The 20,691-nt window shown below is 41.7% G+C and overlaps 1 protein-coding gene across 3 annotated transcripts in view; it reads left to right on the forward strand.

Annotated features, from left to right (window-relative positions):
• BDNF (brain derived neurotrophic factor) overlaps nt 1-17,856 on the forward strand; it is a 55,408-nt gene extending 37,552 nt beyond the window's left edge. For 2 of the 3 annotated variants that reach the window (XM_047776108.1, XM_047776110.1), the window contains exon 2: nt 16,552-17,856. In XM_047776108.1, coding sequence (XP_047632064.1) covers nt 16,552-17,331 — 780 coding nt within the window. In that variant the 3' untranslated portion in view covers nt 17,332-17,856. Of the gene's footprint in view, nt 1-4,521; nt 4,632-16,551 lie in introns of those variants that run through there. The other variant, XM_047776109.1, reaches the window with a different exon arrangement.
• The last annotated feature ends 2,835 nt before the right edge of the window (nt 17,857-20,691 follow it).

The raw sequence follows: 20,691 nt of genomic DNA on the forward strand, positions 1-20,691 counted from the left end.
CGGAATTTCCAGTGTATTCAACTGCAGATGCTATCATTTAACCATGTGTCTTCCTGTTCAGAGTCATCCTTGGTCAGCCTGCTCTTGTGTTCTCTTTACATTTAGATTCCATCTTTTGGAAGTTTTCTTTCCTCCCAACCATCTAAGTGTCTCAGAGACCTGGGGGACTGGATCTTGTTCTTCTCCTAGGTTTGGCCACAGTCACTCCTCAGCTTGGTGTTGGTTGTTTGTAAGGTTGCCCTTTAACAGTTTATAGAGCCCTCTTCCATGGGTTGATGACCTTCAACAGGATGCTGTGCCAGGCAGGGTGAGGACTCTAACCCTCCTCTTGTCAAAGAGCGAGGCAGCAGAGTTCTTGAACTGGCTCACCCATGGAGGCTCACCCATGAGTTCACCCAATTTGTTGGTAGAAAAGGGCCAATTATCAGCCATTCCATAGGGTCAGTTTAATAGCAAGTGGGACAGGCAGGACCAGATCTCAGGTCCTTAGTCCCCAGCCCCAGAGACTGTGCTGTATATCCAACTGCCTCACCTTGCAATGGTTTCTTCCAGGGAAATGTCTCAGAAACTGATGATAACCCCCACACTTTTTATTTTAGTCCCCACCAAGACCCAGTACTGGTGTAAATCTCTTGAGTGGGAGAGAGAGCACAGTGGGAGATTCATTGGTGCCAAAAGTGAAGCCCCTAGGTTAAACCTTTTTTTAATTGGTTTTTTTTAATTTAGTTTTTAAAATAATTTATTTACATGGTTCAAAAGTCAAAAGGGTATTAAAAAGTCTCCATTGAGAAGTTTTGCCCACCTGTGCCATGCCCGTCCGTTTCCCCACCTAACACGTACGATCTGTGGGTGGTCCTTTGTATTAGTCTCATGTGAATCCTTTGTACTGTGTTTTGTGGGAATGCAAGTAAATGTGAATATTATATTCTGCCATTTTAAAAACAAAAAATAGGAGTTACCGTCGGGGCGCAGTGGTTAACGAATCCGACTAGGAACCATGAGGTTGCGGGTTCGGTCCCTGCCCTTGCTCAGTGGGTTAAAGATCCGGCGTTGCCGTGAGCTGTGGTGTAGGTAGACACGGCTTGGATCCTGCGTTGCTGTGGCTCTGGCGTAGGCCGGTGGCTACAGCTCCGATTGGACCCCTAGCCTGGGAACCTCCATATGCCGTGGGAGCGGCTCAAGAAAAACACAAAAAGACAAAAAAAAAAGTATATTATACGTATGCTGATCTATATCTTGCTTTTATCACTTAGTTGGATATTTCAGAGAGGTTTCCACTTCAGTCTGTGGGAGCCAACTTGTTCCTTATAGTTGCACGAATTCATTGTAAATATGCACTATAGTTTACTTTCCTTTAGTTAAAAATTGGGCTACTTCTAGTCCTTTGGCTATTCTATGCCTTGTAGCAATTAATAGCCTTATATATACATCATTTTGTACCTATGCACTTACTGATTACTATACACTTATCTCAGAAGTGGGATGACTGGATCAGCAGGAAAATTCATTTATAATTTGAGAAGTATTAATCTTATTGTTGTGCAACATGGTCTTGAACTGTCTGTACTTCCACCATCATAAATCAGAATGCCTGTTTCTCTATAGCATCACCAAGAGAGTGCATGACAGTCTAAAAGATGAAAAATGGGAGGTGAAGTTCTAAATGAGGTCTCAGTCTCTCACCTGGCCCCTGGTGGCTGTGGGAATACTGCCCAGTTCCAAGAGCTAGTGCAGGTATCAGTTCCAATGGAAATAATGCCTCACTATGGCTGTGGGCTTACGCCAGCTCTAGTGACACACATGGCATGGACCCACGTTGCCACTTGCAGAATCTCCAGCAGTGGAAAGTTGAGCATGCATTCATTATTCACCCAACTAGCAATACTGGGCCTAAAGAGCACAACAGTGTTTACTTGAGCAGCAGAAGAAATTGTTCCACCACAGCACACGGTGTACTAGGCTTTCAATGCTTGTTTCCCAGCTGTTAACCTTATTTCTAGGGAAGTCTTGCTAAGCTTGGAACTTTCATACTCTTTTGAGAAATAATTTTGCACTTCCCCCAAGATTTGTAATTAAATAATTAGTGCTTTATAAGTTAAAACTACCAGGATGCAATGTCACAATATTGCTAGACTTCTCCCTAAGGTTGTCCAGTAGTTTCTTTGTGGTACATAGAGGGCATTCTGTAAAATATAACCTTCATAATCTAGATGATGTCTCCACACGGTGACGAGCATCTATTCAGGTCATCCTCGCACAACTCTTTGCCATTCTTACTCGTAAGATTGAAGCTCAGTCTTAACTTTTCTTAAAAAATCTCTTTAGTTCCACTGCATAGAAAACTATGTTAAATGAGTCTGGCAGAATGTTTATTCAGTCCAAACAAACTTTCTTTTTCATGGAATATTTGACGGGGTCACTTTAAAGGGAAAAGCCAATCCTTCTTCCCTTATACAGACTAGTTGCCCTTGAGCAATTGCATTGATGACTGTACCTGCCCTGTAACAAGAAACAGGAAATAATTCCTGGGCCATGAGGGTGGACTGCTGGAAGCCAGCTGACACACCACTGACAGATGCAAATACACATGTTCTTAATACCTGTGAAGGCTTCACAACAGGCATTTCCAGTTTGGTTCTCAGGCTCCTTGCAGCTGCTTCTCTAGAAGTCTGCTTTCTTCTGAGGGCTGACTATGGCCAGAAGCAAGGTGTACTGTCTTTTATACCATAATCTAACCTGCCACACACATTCAGGATGTCATCCCAGGTGTATCTTCTGCATCAAGTTGGTATAGCTGTGGGGTCCATTTTGCCATTGTCATTCATGCTGAGGTATCAGTTCAGTGGTAGGGAACTCTAGTGAGGTCCCTGCTGCTTCCCTTGTATTCCTTTGGCTTTTTGATGCAGTCACTCTTATTTGCACAGTCTGAGAGTCCACTGTTCTGTCTGTGCTGGACCGAACGTCTGCCCTCCCGTCTTTGTGGGCCTAACGAGGAATCTGAACTGCTTGCCAAGAATAAACTAGAGGCTGTCTTGCCATATTTTCCTTTTCACTTCCATCTCAGCCCCTCAGCTCTATTCTTGAGCAACAGGGCAAGTCACATGGGTCAGACGTGCAGGTATCAGAGCTCCAGACTTGGAGAAGATTAGGTTGAAGTACTAAAAAGAGAGATTTTTATGTCACATGTATTTAAAGGCACTTTGGCACTTGGGTCTTGATAATATTCTTCCTCAAGTGGCATTGACACAGGTGTATTTGGTGGTTGTGGTTTGTGGTCTGAAAAGCATGTGGTTCCAAAATGTTCTGCCATTTCAAACAAATGACCTTCATGCATGGTTTTGACACTCTGCCCTATTAAGTATGCATGTAGGCTTGGTATCTTGAGGGAATAATTCAATATTGGGAAGAAGCTAGTAAAGAAGAAACATTGGGATTATAGTCAGCCTCTGTGGAATTAGTGAGTAAACAAACGACTTACCAGGAATGGTCATATGGAGCTTTGCTTAAAAAAATAAGAAATACCTTGGTGCCTAAGGTATGTGGGATGTCTCTGCCAAATAAACCTCCCTCAAAATATAAGACACACATCCACATCTGACTCCATATGGAAAAAAGCATGCAAGCCAGCCCAGGTTCAAATTCCATTTCCACCACATGCCAGGCATATGGTCTTAGGCAGTTTACAGAATCTTTCTGAGCCTCAGTTTTCTCAGTTGTAAACCATCAATAATTAGACTATTTACCTCATAGTTAATATATGTTAGCTATTATTTTAAATCATTTTTTAATACACAGTCTGATATTCCTTATTTATCCAGCTCCCTAGAGCGTCTTCCTCAAGTCCCAACCCATAAACATCACTACTGCATTTATTCATGGCACTAGGTAGAAACAGAGCCCTCATCCCATTGCCTGGGTTAAATATATTGGTGTTTGAATTTGCTTGACTTCTGTAGGAATCAATGGTTAGTGAAAAGGGATGGAGACAAACAGATGTTCTCACAGTTCTGATATTCATGGAACCACAGAATTGAATGTTTCCATAGGTACATTATCTATGATGTGGATATTTTGTGACCAGCCATATGGGTCTTTTGTCATCTGAGATGTTAATATTTTCCTTGTATTTTATGATAGCGCTGGAGCACAGCCAGCCTCTGGAAATAGGGTCCACGTGGCTCATTATATACAGGGCCCAGAAACCGGCTTCCTCGTGCTCTTCAGATGAGCAGTGACTCTTAGAGGGGTTGGGGGGCTGGGGCAGGGCAAGGATTGGGCGGGGGAATGCATTCAATTATTTTTGCTCCTGCATTAAGCTACAAATAATGAGCACTTTCCTGGGCTTTCCAGCGAGCAATTAAAAGAAATTATAGAGCTGGATGCACAAATAACCCGAAGGACAACTCGATGTGTGGAACCACCAGTTTTCTCCATGTGTGCAGGAGGCTAATCCTCGTGAATGCGCAGAAACACTGCCTTGCTATAGAAAGGGTTGCGTGTCCACACATGTTTTGGCCTCTACCCACATGCTTCTGTATGGTGTGACTGTGCATCCAGAAGAAGGGCTGTGCTGTGTGCATTTGTGCTTCAGTGGAATTTAGCAAACTGATTCCGAAAATGGTCTCGTAAAGGTGAGTGACAAGAGAACTGCCAGCCTCCTCTTGCTAATCTTATCTTTCCCCTAGGATTTCTTGGTAGAAGCCTTTAAAGGAATGCTATTCTTTTGATTTTAGAGGCAACTTATCTGTCTGGATTCTTTCCCCACCTACTTTCACCTCTCTTTTTTTTTTAAAGTTCACATTCTGTATACTCCTAAAGACAGGGACTAATCTAGAGAGAAATATCCATCCCATTCTCTTTTTACCCCCTTGAGACTTGATGGCATTGAAGCCTTCCAGTTTGGACCTATGATAGGTCTCATTATGTACAGATATCCTTTCTATAATGGAAATTGCTCAGATAACTAATTAACCACAGGCATGCAGGAGCTTTGGAAACTTTCAGGAACACCATCTGTGGAAAAACTGAGAAGGGCATGCCTTTGCCACAGGGCTGGGGTCCATTAAGAGTGTGTTTGTGTGGCGATGGTGTCTAGGGGGTGTTGACTCACAGCTGTCCAAATTCTCATAGGATCTCCTAGCTGGAATTCAGAATGTCCAGCAGCACCCTGACAGCAACCTGTCGATTTGAAGTTGCCAGTTCTGAAGAAAGAGACTGAAATAGGACAGATGGGTCTTAACTCCCCCCCCCCTTTTTTTATTGTAATTGTTCTGGCATGTTCCCAATCTCCATTATAGCAAACTGCTTTGCTTAAAGGGGGATTTTCTTCATCCTCTGATTTGAGTTACTGCATGTTCTCCCCTTAGGGACAAACAATGCAGTTGTGTCAGCTTTGCTTTTTTAAAAATTTTTTATTTTATTATCATTATTATTATTATTGTCTTTTTAGGGCCACACCTGTGGTATGCGGAGGTTCCCAGGCTAGGGGTCCAATCAGAGCTATAGCTGCCAGCGTACACCACAGCCACAGCAATGCCAGATCTGAGCTGTGTCTGTGACCTACACCACAGGTCACAGCAACGCCAGATCCTTAACCTACTGAGCAAGGCCAGGGAACAAACCCGAATCCTCATGGATCCTAGTAGGGTTCATTAATCAGTGAGCCATGATGGGAACGCCTTCTTTTTTTTTTTAGATAGAGCATGCTCATCCTGGATCCAGACAGTGTTGTGCTGTGCTTTCACAACCTCCCCTGCTAGGAGGTGTGCCTCGTCTGTAATTTGGAGAGGCAGTTTCTGAGCTGTGTTGAGACATCTACTGTGTGGGACTAAAGGTGGAACCCAGTAACTCTTGGGATACTGCCTGGGAAAATAGGGTTCTGTGGCATCTCAGCCCCACCCACTTGCCAACAATTTAATAGCAAGTGATATCAGGGTTCCTGGTGTGAGTCATCTGCATTTGTACCGGTGAACTTGGTGACTTCTTGGGGTTTGGAAACTAGCCATCTTGCAGTGCTTTGTAAAGTCTGGACCAGTCTCTAGTTCTGTTTAAGAAACTAACTTGATAATGTTGTTCAACTCAAAATTTTTTTTTAATTTTCTTTGGAAATCTAACTATTATTGGTAATAACTTTATCATTAAATAAATTAATAACCTTATTATCATTTGGGGTGCTTTGGTCTTGAGGCAAATGATCCCAAATGTTGGAACCCAACTGAGAAATTGGGTTGCTGCTTTGCTGGGTACCTAATTGAAGTGAGATCGATTTGAGTTGGAGGAGGGATTATGATGCTTGATACCTACACTAATATACTTTTAGGGTTTTGTTGTTTGCCGCTGCAGCTGTTGTTTTATTTTATGAGTTTTTTGTTTTAATTTCACAGTACGTGGTAGGAGATAGCTGGACCTGTTAGTTTTAGGACAAGCCTAGAAATAAGAAATCTCCACTGGGTGGGTGAATCAGTTCTTTCCGCCTCTGTTTCACCATGTCTGGACAGAAAGAACTCAGAAGCATCAGCCAGAAGGATCTGGCTGAAAGTCATTCTCCTATGCCTGGTTTCATCGTTTCCAGTATCATTCTGATTGAGTGAGCGCATGTTAGGGTTGTAATGCTTGCACTTGCCTTGTAGCATTGAGATAAAAATTAGTGATTGAGTGGAAGTCTAGATTTAGATCAGTAGTACTCTATAAATTCTCATTCAGCCTGTCACATTTATAGGTATCCTGTACTTTATGGTATAAACACAATAGTGGAGAAGCCAGTTGACATAAAGGGAACTCAGATTTTACTGAACATTACAAAAGCAAAAATATTTTCCACATAATAAATGTCCCAGTAAAACAAGTTGAACCAAGGAGGAAAGAGGACAGGAAGTGTGTGGTCTAGGTGCAGAATGTACCACAGTGTGTACGTTGACGTTAACCCTTTCATTTCTATGTCTTAAGTACCATTCTTTTTATCACTCAGCCTAGTGCTTCTCATCTTTATTTAGTATATTATGTAATTCTGATTTAGTGGATGGGTGGATGGGATGGAAGAGAGGAAGCTGAAATTCTGTTTATTAGCTCCCAGATGATGTTAATGCTCCTGGCCCAAGGGGGTCAGACTTTGAGAACCAAGGCTTCATTTAATTTCAGCCCATGGAACTTTATCCCATACCCACATTTCCTAAAACTTATTTCAGGCCCCACAAATGTCTCCTTCTGTTATTGCATTCTTAATCACAGATTTGAATCCCAGTAATACACTTAATTTATAACTATAATGCTCAAAAAATTATCTGAACTTTGACCCTTTAGGTTGCATAAAATGAATTTTGTACTTAAAAGTTTTCTGCAAATTCAAAGTCTATATGTTTCAATATAACTTAAATGCCTGTGTTACAATGATATTTGTGTCTCCTTATTTACTATTTCTAGAGTCATTTTCCCTTTATTGGAAAATTTCCCCCACAATTTCACATATTGAGATCAACACCTATCGGTAAATGTGATAGATACCCAATAATTTTTTCACATCCTCCCTTACACAGTGGGTCACTGGCACACAGAACCAGGTAGACAGTATCTTTTTTTTTTTTTTTTTTTGTCTTTTAGCCTTTTCTAGGGCTGCAGCCATGGCATATGGAGGTTCCCAGGCCAGGGGTCTAATCGGAGCTGTAGCCACCAGCCTACACCAGAGCCACAGCAACACGGGATCTGAGCTGCGTCTGCGACCTACACCACAGCTCATGGCAATACCGGATCCTTAACGCAGTGAGCATGGCCAGGGATCGAACCTGCAACCTCATGGTTCCTAGTCAGATTCGTTAACTATTGCGCCATGATGGGAACTCCCAACAGTATCTTTTTAATTAATGTTACTGTCTACCGTATATGGGAATTTGATAAATAATACTTTGCTTTTGGCAACTTAATAGTCAGAATATTGTTTAAAATGAACTTCAGTTCATTATGACAAATTCTACCCGAAATTCTAGAGGAAACAGAATGTTAATTAAAGACTGCTAATTAACATTCAGTTCTTTAATTGAATGTTAACTGCCATTTGGTCCTTGTGATCCAAAAAGTGATAGTTCAAAAAATAATTTAAGGAGTTCCCGTTGTGGCGCAGTGGAAACAAATCCGAGTAGGAACCACAAGGTTGCAGGTTCGATCCCTGGCCTCACTCAGTGGGTTAAGGATCTGGCGTCGCTGTGAGCTGTGGTGTAGGTCACAGATGTGGCTCGGATCTGGCATTGCTGTGGCTGTGGCATAGGCTGGCAGCTGTAGCTCCGATTCAACCCCTAGCCTGGGAACCTCCTTATGCCACAGGCGCGGCCCTAAAAATACAAAAGACAAAAAAATAATAATAATAATTTAAAAAGCATTTTTAGACAGTCTATTCATTTGATGTGCAAGTGACTTGCATATGCTTGAGACTTTTTTTAATAATGATTTTTATTTTTTCATTATAACTTGTTTAGTGTTCTGTCAATTTTCTGCTTTACAGCAAGGTGACCCAGTTACACATACATGTGTACATTCTTTTTTCTCACATTATCATGCTCCATCATAAGTGACTAGATATAGTTCCCAGTGCTATACAGCAGGATCTCATTGCTTATCCATTCCAAAGGCAATAGTTTGCATCTATTAACCCCAATCTCCCAATCCACCCTACTCCCTCCCCCTCCCCCTTGGCAGCCACAAGTCTGTTCTCCATGTCCATGATTTTCTTTTCTGTGGAAAGGTTCATTTGTGCTGTATATTAGATTCCAGATATAAGTGACATCATATGGTATTTGTGCTTGAGACTTCTTGATTGTGGGCCAGAGATATACACTGTTGGGGCAGTACGGGACAGTACTGCTTTGTGCAGGGGAGGTAAAGTAAGAGGGCAGAGTATGGATGAGACTGCCAGCTCTGGGTGGCCCTGAGTTATAGTATAACAGTAGTTTCCTAGGGCAGTAGTGATGGGAGCACTTAGAAACCTTTGCATGGTGGCAGATATACCTGGGGTTGGAATGACAGGTGGAGTGTTCTCTTTCCAGACCTGGTCCTTGTGCCAGTCATTTTCTCTTATCCAAGATTCTCTCCATCATTACAGCTCACTTTAAGACTTATTGCTCTCACTTGAGTTGCATCTCCCCAAATACCATGCAGATATTACCAGCACAAAGGGACCTGAGTGATGTAGCGTGTGTGGGAACCTAGTTTGTGCAAGGTACTATACAAATTGTGGTAATTCAGAGACTGCCCAGTCCCTATCCTAGGAGAATGTGGTCTAGTTTTACTCCTGGGTAAGGTAGGTCTCCAAACAATACAAAAGATCTTTCTTCATAGATGGAGTGAGGCGTAGAGAAGGCATTAATAGAGGGCTAGAGCTTTAGTGGTGTCTATCAAAGATGTATGTGCATTTACCTATCAAGTTTATGATTTAAGGAAATACACTCCCCTGCCCCCCACGGTACTTGCATGTAGGTATCACTCCAGGTTGGTATTAAGAACCAGCAATTTCTCTGGGACTCTTACTGAGGCTAAGTAATGTCTCCACATATTACTCAATACCATGGACATACCTGGGGAACAGAGAATAGTATGAAGGACTGTCTTTTATAGGAAGTATAATCATACTCTTGGACATTATGGTTAAAAATTACATTTTTAAAGGAACTTCCTTCAAAGCTTTGGGACATAGGCATTATCAGATTATCATTTACTGAAATATTTATTGCTTTCAATTGATTGGTCATTCAGGTAAGTAGATGAGCATCTGTAATGATCATGAGCTTTCCCCCCATTTTATTTGTGGGTTCCAACTACCCATTATTTTCTTTGAGGAATGTGAGGTGTTCTGTTTTTGTTTTAAGCTTTCTTGGCTAAGCAATATATACCTAATGGGGAAACAATACAGAAATAATGCAGAGGGATGGAAGAAACTAGTCCCTGTTGGTGAATGCTTAGTTTTTCTTAGGAATCTGAGGCTCTGACCTCATTCCATCTGGGGAAGCACAGTGAGTGGATGAGTTGATTAAAAACTCTGGTCCTCTTTCCTCCTGAACGAAATGGGGATAATTATAGTTACCTGTACCTCTAGAGTCCTATGAGTCTTAATTAATATTTGCCAAGTGTTTGGAACTCTTTGAATTAAAAGTGCTGAGCAGTGGAATCCAAGTTCCCTGTCATCATAATTAGAACGAGAGTTTATCGTCCCGCCTTCCCGCCATCTCCCTCCATTCTGCTCCTTCAGCCAAGCCAGACATGGCTCATGGTTAGCACCCAGCTCTGCAGACTTCTCTCTATCCCCTTTGCTTTTGGCAACTTAATTAAGCCTAAAAATAAATATATGTATTCATCCATACATAGATTAAGTTAAAAGACATGTCCAGGTCCTTAACCCTAACTCCACACTTAAGTCACTTCTTAATATTCATTTTCAAAGCTCAGTAGCCACTAAGAACAAAGTCAGTGAATTGACTCATCTCCATTGTATCATTCTTTCAGGTTCTCCTACACATGGTGATAAACTGGGCTTCTTGAAGCATTCTTCCTGCTCAGAAACTTGTTCTTCTGTGCCTGTATGGCAAAACCCTTTAGCATCCCCCTCAGAGCCTTCCAAAACCAAAAATAAGAGTGGCCAATCATCCACTCTTATTTTTCACCATTCCAGAACTCTTCCATGCCTTTACTCAAGCGGCCACCCACCCACTGGTGTCTTTTCTGGATACATTTAAAGTCTCTCTATCCTTTGCAATCTTCTTCACAAAGCATCCCTCATTCTCTAACTAGAAGTAACCTCTTTCTCTTTATAGAATTTTATGTATACTTTCCTGGGTTGTTTCTACCTTTATGTTTTAGTTACTTTACATATATGACCTACTTTCCTCCTAGAGTATAAGACTTGAAACTAGGTCCCATGTCTGATGAACGTACAAACCAAAGAAAGGTTAATCTACACATGTAGTGAAACTGGTTACAGATTAAAGATTATTTATATTGACTTGCAAGATTTAGTGAAGGTTGCCTCTTAATAGATTTGCATCATGTATATTAGGAATTAAATAATATTAATTGATAACCTTGTCAACATTACCAATATCCTACTTGCTTATAGGACTGTCTAAACATGAGCAACTGAATTTTTTAAGTTGTGTTTTCTTTACATACTCATAGACAAACCCTAGAAGGGTTGGGAACAAGCCAAGTTTTGTGTTTTTCCTCTGTATGCCCTAATTATCCATATTATTGTTTGGTTCCCCTTCTTAGCTTTGGCCATGGAAACTTGGCTCTAATATGCCTAAATTTTTGCAGAGCTTTCTTTTAGAGGAAGACTGAGCTGTCTGAAATTCCATCTACTGAAGTAATCAAGCCTTAAAGTTGAAGGGTCTTGAAAATCAAAGTATTATTTTAATGGTGCTGCCTTTAGAAAGCTGGGCTCCAAGATACCCAGAACTGCAGAAAACTGTGTTCACACTTTATAAGCTCCTTCTTTGATCATCTTTCCTAGCACAGCTTCTCTCCTCCCTGCCGTTAAATATTTAAATTTAAAAAATTTAGGAGTTCCCGTCGTGGCGCAGTGGTTAACGAATCCTACTAGGAACCGTGAGGTTGCGGGTTCGATCCCTGCCCTTCCTCAGTGGGTTAACGATCTGACGTTGCCGTGAGCTGTGGTGTAGGTCACAGACATGATTCGGATCCCGCATTGCTGTGGCTCTGGAGTAGGCCGGTGGCTACAGCTCCGATTCGATCCCTAGCCTGGGAACCTCCATATGCCACAGGAGCGGCCCAAGAAATGGCAAAAAGATAAATAAATAAATAAATAAATTTTAAAAATTTAAATGTCTTGAAGGTAAGAACTTGGACAGTTGGGCTTTGTGATATCTGATAGGTTACTTAACCTCTCTGAACAGTAATTGTCTCCTCTGGATAGTGTCTGTCTCCTCTGTTTAATACCTGTCCTAATGACAATCAAATTAGATGATGCTTGTGAATGTTCTGTCATCTTTTAGACAAATATAAGTCATTACCATAGCATGCTGTCATGGCTTTTCATCTGGTTGAATGTTAAAGACTTTTGAGTCATGCTTAAAAGTAAAGCCTATTTCTATTCGTTTATTTTTTGTTTTAGCCCTATGCACTATATGTAATTTCTCAAGAATGAGGCAAAACAAAAACAAACAAACAAAAAAAAACAACAACAACAAAAACAAACCAACCCTCCTAGCGTTTTATAGATGTGGTTGAATTGACTGTTGTAAGGCTTGGAGCAGAATTAGCAGTGAATTTTATTATGTATAAACAGATATATAAACTAACAGTCTACGTAGCAATTTTGCACAGCCTCTTTATCTCTCGTGTAATAAAGACTCATCTGAAGAACTAAGAATTGTCATAGAATTGCTTACTTAACTTTTTGTGATTTCCTAATACAGTATATATATAAAATTACTCATTAAAGGGGTAAATAGAAAAAAAAGGACAGCAAAAGACTTGAATGTTCCAAATTTTGCTATAATTATTACTACTGCCCTCTTTCCAAGTCTTCTATTAGAAACAGAACTACACAGAAAGTAGTAGGGGCAGTTAATATGTTACAGTGTTATTCGCTGTTTAAAAATGATTATTCAAGTAAAGCTTTATCCTATTAGAGAAGCTCAAGAGATTCCTCATGGCTGATAACTGCTATCTACCACATACTATAGAGCTTATAATTTGGGTTTTGCACAGCTTGTACTTGGCCTAATAATTGCAGTGAGTGTACTGGTGCTGTCCATATGGAAAGGCTTCCTATGAAAAATGATGTTAGAACTGTGCTAACCGTTTAATAAAGCCTTCACTAAGTTTTGGACTGAGTACCACTACATTATTCTGTGTTGAACATTATAGGGGAATCACACATGGTCCAGGGAGCTTATCATTCAACTGAAGACTGACCATAATTAACAAACACTGTTATCCATTAACAAGTGAGTAGGCAGTGAAGTACTAAATGAGATGTCATGTGGAATTTTAGAGGAAGAGGAGAGCAGTGTGTGTTGGAAGAAGTGGAGAAGGTGGCATAGATGATGGGATGCTTAAACTGGGTCATGAAGGAAAAGCAAGATTTAGAGAAGAAAAAAAGAATTTGCCAGAAGAAAGGAATGAGTCACTTCCACCAGTCAATAATATATAAAAGGGGCTCTAAGGACTCTGGCCTTATCAGAACAGAGGAGATGAAGCCCTGAATAACATGAGAAAGTTAGCTGTGTGGGATGATGCCAGATTTTGGGGGCTGCTGAATTATCAAAAGGGGTTATATTTGACCTGGTGGGATAAAAGAGTCCATGCAAGTCTTTGTGTTAGAGCATGATAAAATGAGAGCTGTCAGGCAGTGATCATCAGTTAAATGGAGCAGAAAGGATGTCATATATATTGGGACATGATTAGAGTCAAAATGAGGTGGTGAGGGCTGAACCAAGATAGTGGCAGTGGGATGGAGGAACAGGGGGGTCAGGAGAGATCTTTTAAAGGAAAAACAAGTGGGGCTTCTTCACTGACTGAACTTGAGGGCTCTCTAGGAAATGTTTTGTCAAACTTGATTCCCAGATTTCTAGCCTGCAGCCTGGGTGGTCCAAAGTATCAAGAAACCATTGTCAGAAACAGCAAGGTTAGGAAGTAACATTGTTCCAACAGGAAGTATTGGCCTTAGGAGTAAGTAGGTAATTAGCATTGTAGAAAAGGGGCTGGGAGGTGTGTGGTGTGTGGGGGGGGGGGGGCAGGATTTGGAATAGAGGTTGGGCTTTATTACCAGGTAGGTAATTAATGTGTCTGCAGATCTTCTGCTCTGAGGGATGCCCATGTTTGTGCTTCAGGATGAAAGCCAAGTAATATTTACTCAGATGCCACTTGTTCCTCTGAAATATTTGCTTGTGGAGCTGATGAGAAAATGATATATAACATATTACATTTATAACCAGAAGGTTATTAATAAAAAGATAAAAGGGTCACCTTCCTCAAGCCAAGGATAGACCAAAGTATCATTAAAAGACTCATTACTATCATAGTGATAATAAAACAATTTTCCAGCTCTGTAGATTAAGATGCCTCAGTATCTTGGGCCATTTTAAGTGGTGAGTGTGGGCACTTAGTAAATACGTGCTAAACTTACTGTTTCGTTGATTCTAAAGTGCATGTTTTCTTACTCTTTTTTTTTTTAACATTTCTGAAATTGAGTTGTATCTGGCACATCTTACAATGATGTCATTTTATTGTCATTGGCTAGACAGTTACATCACAGTTGTCATTGCCTTAACCAATTTTCTTTGCTTAATTTTCTTTTTTACACGTGCACAAAAGTTACATCTGAAAAAATATGTTCAAATAAGTCTAAAAGAATTATTCCCAGTTCTAAGTGATTAAAGAAAGCAATAGTTTAACAGGCTGCATTTTAAAAAATCTTAGTGGTGCATAAAATGGTGTGCTTTATAAGGATGGTATCATAGATTTCATGAAATACGATATTAAAAGATAGCTGATCACAGCAACTCTCTCACCAGCATGATGTAAAATCCTTGAGTAAAATATTCTAAATTTGCTGCTTTTCACCGACTTGCATTTGAGGTGCCCCTTGGGTTGTTTTAATTTGGACGGGAAACACTAGGAGAAAGGGTTTTCTGTCAGTGGTGTAAATACTGCCTGCCAGGAAGAGCAACCTCCTTGGAGGATCCATTTCTTTGATGGTGAAGAATCCAAACCCTTCGCAAAAGTTCAGGTGTTGGCAGAATGGATATCTGTGTTATATCTGTTTTATTCACACCAGCGTGCGCTTCCTCATCTCAAACCTTCATCTCAGACTGTATACTCCAAGCAGTTCTGCACATGCTTGCTGTTTGTGCCAAGTGAGCGTGAATCCAGAAGGAAATTGGTTGGTGTTTGGGGGCAGTAATCAAGTCCCATAGTGGGAGAAAATGTGATCTCTGATAAAAGTGGAGAGGGAAACGGGGGTCTTGCTCCCAGAGTTTCAGCCCTTTCTGCAGTAAGAACTCCTGACTGCAGGTAGGTTCCCTTCCTGGCAGGTGACACTTCGTGGACAGGAAGACAGTCCCCTTTCCTGCTGGTTGGTACAGCATAACAGCTCTGGCATGCACGTGGTTTTTTCTTTAGTCCTTGCCTAGGACTGAGCGGTAGGAATAAAGTTAGTGTTGGGGCAGGGAATGCTCCCCTTTACTCCTCAGGGACGTGATGCCTCAGGTAAGTGCTTCTGAAGTCCTTCACCATCCAGCAGTAACCTTGTGTGGGTCTGTAGGTATGTTTTCATCTTTTCCTGTTCATTCCTTCGAATTGGCTTCCCACAGCATGCTTGTAGACAAAGAGCCAAATTTAGTGTAGAGATTCCCTCTGGCAAACAGGAAAAGATTAATTTTGTGGTGTGTTGTTAAGGGACTTCCCAGAAAACTTCAAAAGCCCAGAAAGAAGCGCCAGCTGCCTGTACCAAAATGTGCACAGTGCCATTCAGCTTTTTCAAGGTACGATCAACGCAGAGCCCACACACACGTGCACACAGGTCACAGTCCAATAAAAAGAGAGGCAGAGCTCTCCTAGATGGGTCTGTGTTTGAGCCAGGGCCAAGAGGCCTAGAGTTGGTGGAGTTAACCACCAATGCCCATATGGCAGGCATTTGAAATTGCCTCCCCAGGTTTTTGATGCTGTCTTCTCCAATTCTTTCTTAAGCAAACATGTTGCTTTCATGGTATCAGCCCCAGGCATGGACACATCATTAAAACCAACGTGTGGAAAATGATTTCTGTTTGGAAATAAGCAAAACTTACTGTCACGATAACCACCCAGGTGTAGTAGAAAAAACACTGGAGCTGGAATTGGGAGCCCTGATCCTAACAGGAACTTTCTTCATGACAGGAGGCAAGTCCTCCATGGCCTTTGGTTTCCTTACTGACAAACCAGGATGCTTAATGAAATCATCTTTCTCCTTTGTTGTAATAGAGTGTCTCTCTGGGAGGAAAAAAGGTCAATGGGAAGGCACCATGCAACTCCCTGACTTCTGTTTTATTGTGCTGTTCACACCGAGATAGCCTGTAGCTAGAAAGGCCCACTTCAGACCCCACAGGCCACTGCTGTTCCCTCCACACGTACCTGCCATTGGGCCATGTTGCCAACTTGAAGAATTACTATTACCCTTGATGCTTGGTAACATTTCTGATGTTGCGTTTCCTGTGACAGCCTGAGCAGAGAGCATTAAAAATTAAACTTACAAAGCTGCTCAAGTGGGCGGAAGGAGGCAAAGTTGAAGCCGCAGTTTTTTTTTCCACTTGCTCAGGAGCCATCTGATCTCGGGCTTATACGCTAGAGCTTGGGGCCAAGGCTGCACGTCTCTGGTTTATGTTAAAGCCCATCTAGCACACTACTGACATTAACTTGTGTCTGGTGCAGCTGGAGTTTCTCACCAATGCGTCAGAAACCTTGACCCTGCAGAATGGCCTGGAACTGCAGTCAGAGGGCTGCCTCGTCCCCTTGGGAAAGCAAGCAAGCAAGCCCTAAACAGTCTTGTGTCCTGTTTCTGCTTTCTCCCTACAGTTCCACCAGGTGAGAAGAGTGATGACCATCCTTTTCCTTACTATGGTTATTTCATACTTCGGTTGCATGAAGGCTGCCCCCATGAAAGAAGCCAACGTCCGAGGACAAGGCAGCTTGGCCTACCCAGGTGTGCGGACCCATGGGACTCTGGAGAGCGTGAATGGGCCCAAGGCAGGTTCAAGAGGCCTGACATCGTCGTCATCGTCGTCGTTGGCGGACACTTTTGAACACGTGATCGAGGAGCTGTTGGACGAGGACCAGAAAGTTCGGCCCAATGAGGAAAACAATAAGGACGCGGACATGTATACGTCCCGAGTCATGCTCAGCAGTCAAGTGCCTTTGGAGCCTCCTCTTCTCTTTCTGCTGGAGGAATACAAAAATTACCTGGATGCTGCAAACATGTCCATGAGGGTCCGACGCCACTCGGACCCCGCCCGCCGCGGGGAGCTGAGCGTGTGCGACAGCATTAGTGAGTGGGTGACGGCGGCGGATAAAAAGACGGCAGTGGACATGTCGGGTGGCACGGTCACGGTCCTCGAAAAAGTCCCCGTCTCGAAAGGCCAACTGAAGCAGTACTTCTACGAGACCAAGTGCAATCCCATGGGGTACACAAAGGAGGGCTGCAGGGGCATAGACAAGAGGCACTGGAACTCCCAGTGCCGAACTACCCAGTCGTATGTGCGGGCCCTCACCATGGATAGCAAAAAGCGAATTGGCTGGCGGTTCATAAGGATAGACACTTCCTGTGTATGTACTTTGACCATTAAGAGGGGAAGATAGTGGCTTTATGTTGTATAGATTATATTGAGACAAAAATTATCTATTTGTATATATACATAACAGGGTAAATTATTCAGTTAAGAAAAAAAATAATTTTATGAACTGCATGTATAAATGAAGTTTATACAGTACAGTGGTTCTACAATCTATTTATTGGACATTTCCATGACCAGAGGGAAACAGTCATTTTTTGCGCACAACTTTAAAAAAAAAGTCTGCATTACATTCCTCGATAATGTTGTGGTTTGTTGCCGTTGCCAAGAATTGAAAAACGTTAAAGAAAAAAAAAGTTTAAAAAATACTACTAATAAATTGCATGCTGCTTTAATTGTGAATTGATAACAAACTGTCCTCTTTCAGAAAACAGACATAAAAAAAAAGCGAAAGAAAAAAAAAAGCCTAACAAAAATTTGAACCAAAACATTCCGTTTACATTTTAGACAGTAAGTATCTTTGTTCTTGTTGGTACTCTGTTTTACTGCTTTTAACTTCTGATAGCGTTGGAATTAAAACAATGTCAAGGTGCTGTTGTCATCGCTTTACTGGCTTAGGGGATGGGGGATGGGAGGGGTTTATTTTTGTTTGTTTTGTGTTTCTTTTTTTGTTTGTTTGTTTTGTTTTGTTTTGTTCTTTAGTTCCCACAGGGTGTAGGGATGGGGAAAGAATTCCGTCCATCTGTATTCTGGTTGATAAAAGATTCATTTGTATGTTGCAGAGATGTTGGCAGTATCAATCAGATGGCTGGAAAGTGAATAAAAACTAAGGCAAAAGATTGAAGTGCACCTCCTAGGCTCCTGCTCACCCTCTGGGCCTTGGTTGGGGGAAGCTTCTTTGGTTGCAAAGATCTGCATTTACTCCGAGCACGTTCTTTCCCCCACCCCTTCTGGTCCCCTCCTTGTTTTGTTTTCTCTTAAGGGTGAAAAGAATCCAGTTGCGTGCTCTGAACTTCTTTTCCACTGCTGTGAATGAGTGGACAGTGTGGCACTCATAGAAGTGTGGAGAACAGTGGTTTCTTTTTGTCTTTTCTTTTTTCTTCTTTTTAGATGAGAAAAAATAACTCAAAAATAAAGATTCTTTTAGATGAGGGGTAAACATTTGGGTAAATCATTTTAGGCTTGGGAAAAAAAAAAATCACGGTAAGGCTTACAACTGTCTTGCAGGCAAAAGGTGGGATTCTGTACAGACCCTTCAGAAACATCTAGATCAGAGCAGGCATCCACACTGCCAGTGAAATGAAACGGAACAGCCACCTGGAGGCTTTGTGGAGCTGACATATCATTTCTGGGCGGTGCAGGAGGAATTTCTGAGTGGCCGTGCTGAGGTCTAGGTGGGGGTGGAGAAGGGTACTTGAGACACTCCTAAAAGGCGGCCTCTGAAGGACCCTTCAGGGGTGGCTCTGGAATGACACGTGTCAAGTTGCTTGGACCTCCGCTTTAAGTGCCTACATTATCTAACTGTGCTAAGAGGTTCTCGCTGGAGGACCATGCTCAAGCTGATTTACACCCTCCACCCCTGAATAATTTTGCCTAAAGCTGGATTAGCCTGGAGCATTTTTGGAACCACGTGTGTCACATTGTGATCGTGAAATTGATGTGATGAGACGGGAGATGTTTGCTGCGTGAACACGTATTGCTTTGAAATTAAACTCGAGGAAACCAGGGTTTTGTCTTTTGAAAACTTTTGGTAAAGGGGAAGGGAACAGGAAAAGGCCCCCAAAACTCAGGTTGGATGAACCACAACTAGCAATAGAAAAATCTTGTCCAGAGACAAGACTTTGGGACAGGATGGTGTCTGCCCATCCAGGACACCAAAGGCTTAAAGGCACCTTGCTTGATGGAAGAGGCCAGGACAGAGCTGACAGAGTTTTGCTCCCCGGTGAAGGCCACAGCAACCTCCCGACCATCCTCTCAGTCATGGAGAGGGTCTCTGCCTTACCTCTGCCGTCTTGGGTTAGGAGAAATCAAGTTGGGAGCCTGGAATAGTGGTCCTGGGTAAAATGAATCCCAGTGAAAAGCAGTGCTAAAGCCCATTTAGCCCGTTGTGTGAACCTGGAACTGTCCTGGACCAGGTCCTTGCGTATCAGGAAGCCTCAAGAAATTGCTACATTGTAGTAGGAGGGTGAGGGATGAGCAAAAGAGGCTGTCCATCATGACCCAGGGAATGAAGACACCCTCAGCAAATAATTTCTATTTGTTCAGTCTCGCCTTTAGAAGGAGCCTGTCTTTTCCAGTACCATCGGAATACCTGTCTTTAAAAGAAGGAACACGTTCTGTAGTGTAGGTTTGTTTTGTGCTGTTTGAGAATACTCTTTATCATTAACATGTAACGAAGACTTGGAATATCTGCTGTCTGTTAGTTTTTCACAGCCTCCTTGCCAGGGACGAAATTTTAAAACAAACAAAAAGTCCCCATCGCCATCTCCAAGCGTGCTTCAAAGGCCGGATCTGTTAAGTGGCCGAGTAGGAGACCTTCCGCAATTGTGTGGTCAGTGGCGCTCTCTTACGCAACAAGCTACATCACAGTCACATGCTTGGTGGTTTACGTTGACTTAAAATTTATTTTGTTAAAACCTATCTCTGTTGCTGTTCATTTTTGTTCCGTTGCGTTTCGTTTTGTTTCTTAAAGTCTTGCTGTGGTCTCTGTGGCAGAAGTGTTTCATGCATGGCAGCAGGCCTGTTGCTTTTTTATGGTGATTCCCATTGAAAATGTAAGTAAATGTCTGTGGCCTTGTTCTCTCTATGGTAAAGATATTATTCACCATGTAAAACAAACAAACTAAAAATATTTATTGTATTTTAGTATATTTATATAATTATGTTATTGAAAAAAAATTGGCATTAAAACTTAATCGCATCAGAAGCCTATTGTAAATATAAGTTCTATTTAAGTGTACTAAGTAACATATAATATATGTTTTAAATATAGAATTTTTAATGTTTTTAAATATATTTTCAAAGTATATAAAATCTGGGGGTTCTGGGTTTTTTTCTCTTCACTGTAAAACAAACATGAAAACGTGTTTTGTTATAAATACGTGTGTTCCTTGCTTTAAGACCAATTGCACGGCCCTCCAGAGACGATGCTTATTTCAAAGCATGGGAGGCCAATCCTGCAGTCTGAGCTTTTGAGAAGCTCTGGGATTGGGCCTGTCTTCCACAGTGGAAGATGGGAGTGTCATTTTCTAGGACACTTGAAAGTTTTCCCCTTTGAAGTGAGATACTTTCATCAAATACCAAGCCATGTAGCCTAGCAACATCAGGATCCATGCATCAGGGTTGGCTGGCTCTATTTGATTATAAAATAACTGTTAAAAAAAAAATCAAAGTAGGTTTACTTAGGGATAATGAGGATAAATTGGCC

Source organism: Phacochoerus africanus, chromosome 4 (genome assembly GCF_016906955.1).
Source record: "Phacochoerus africanus isolate WHEZ1 chromosome 4, ROS_Pafr_v1, whole genome shotgun sequence".
Taxonomy (NCBI): domain Eukaryota; kingdom Metazoa; phylum Chordata; class Mammalia; order Artiodactyla; family Suidae; genus Phacochoerus; species Phacochoerus africanus.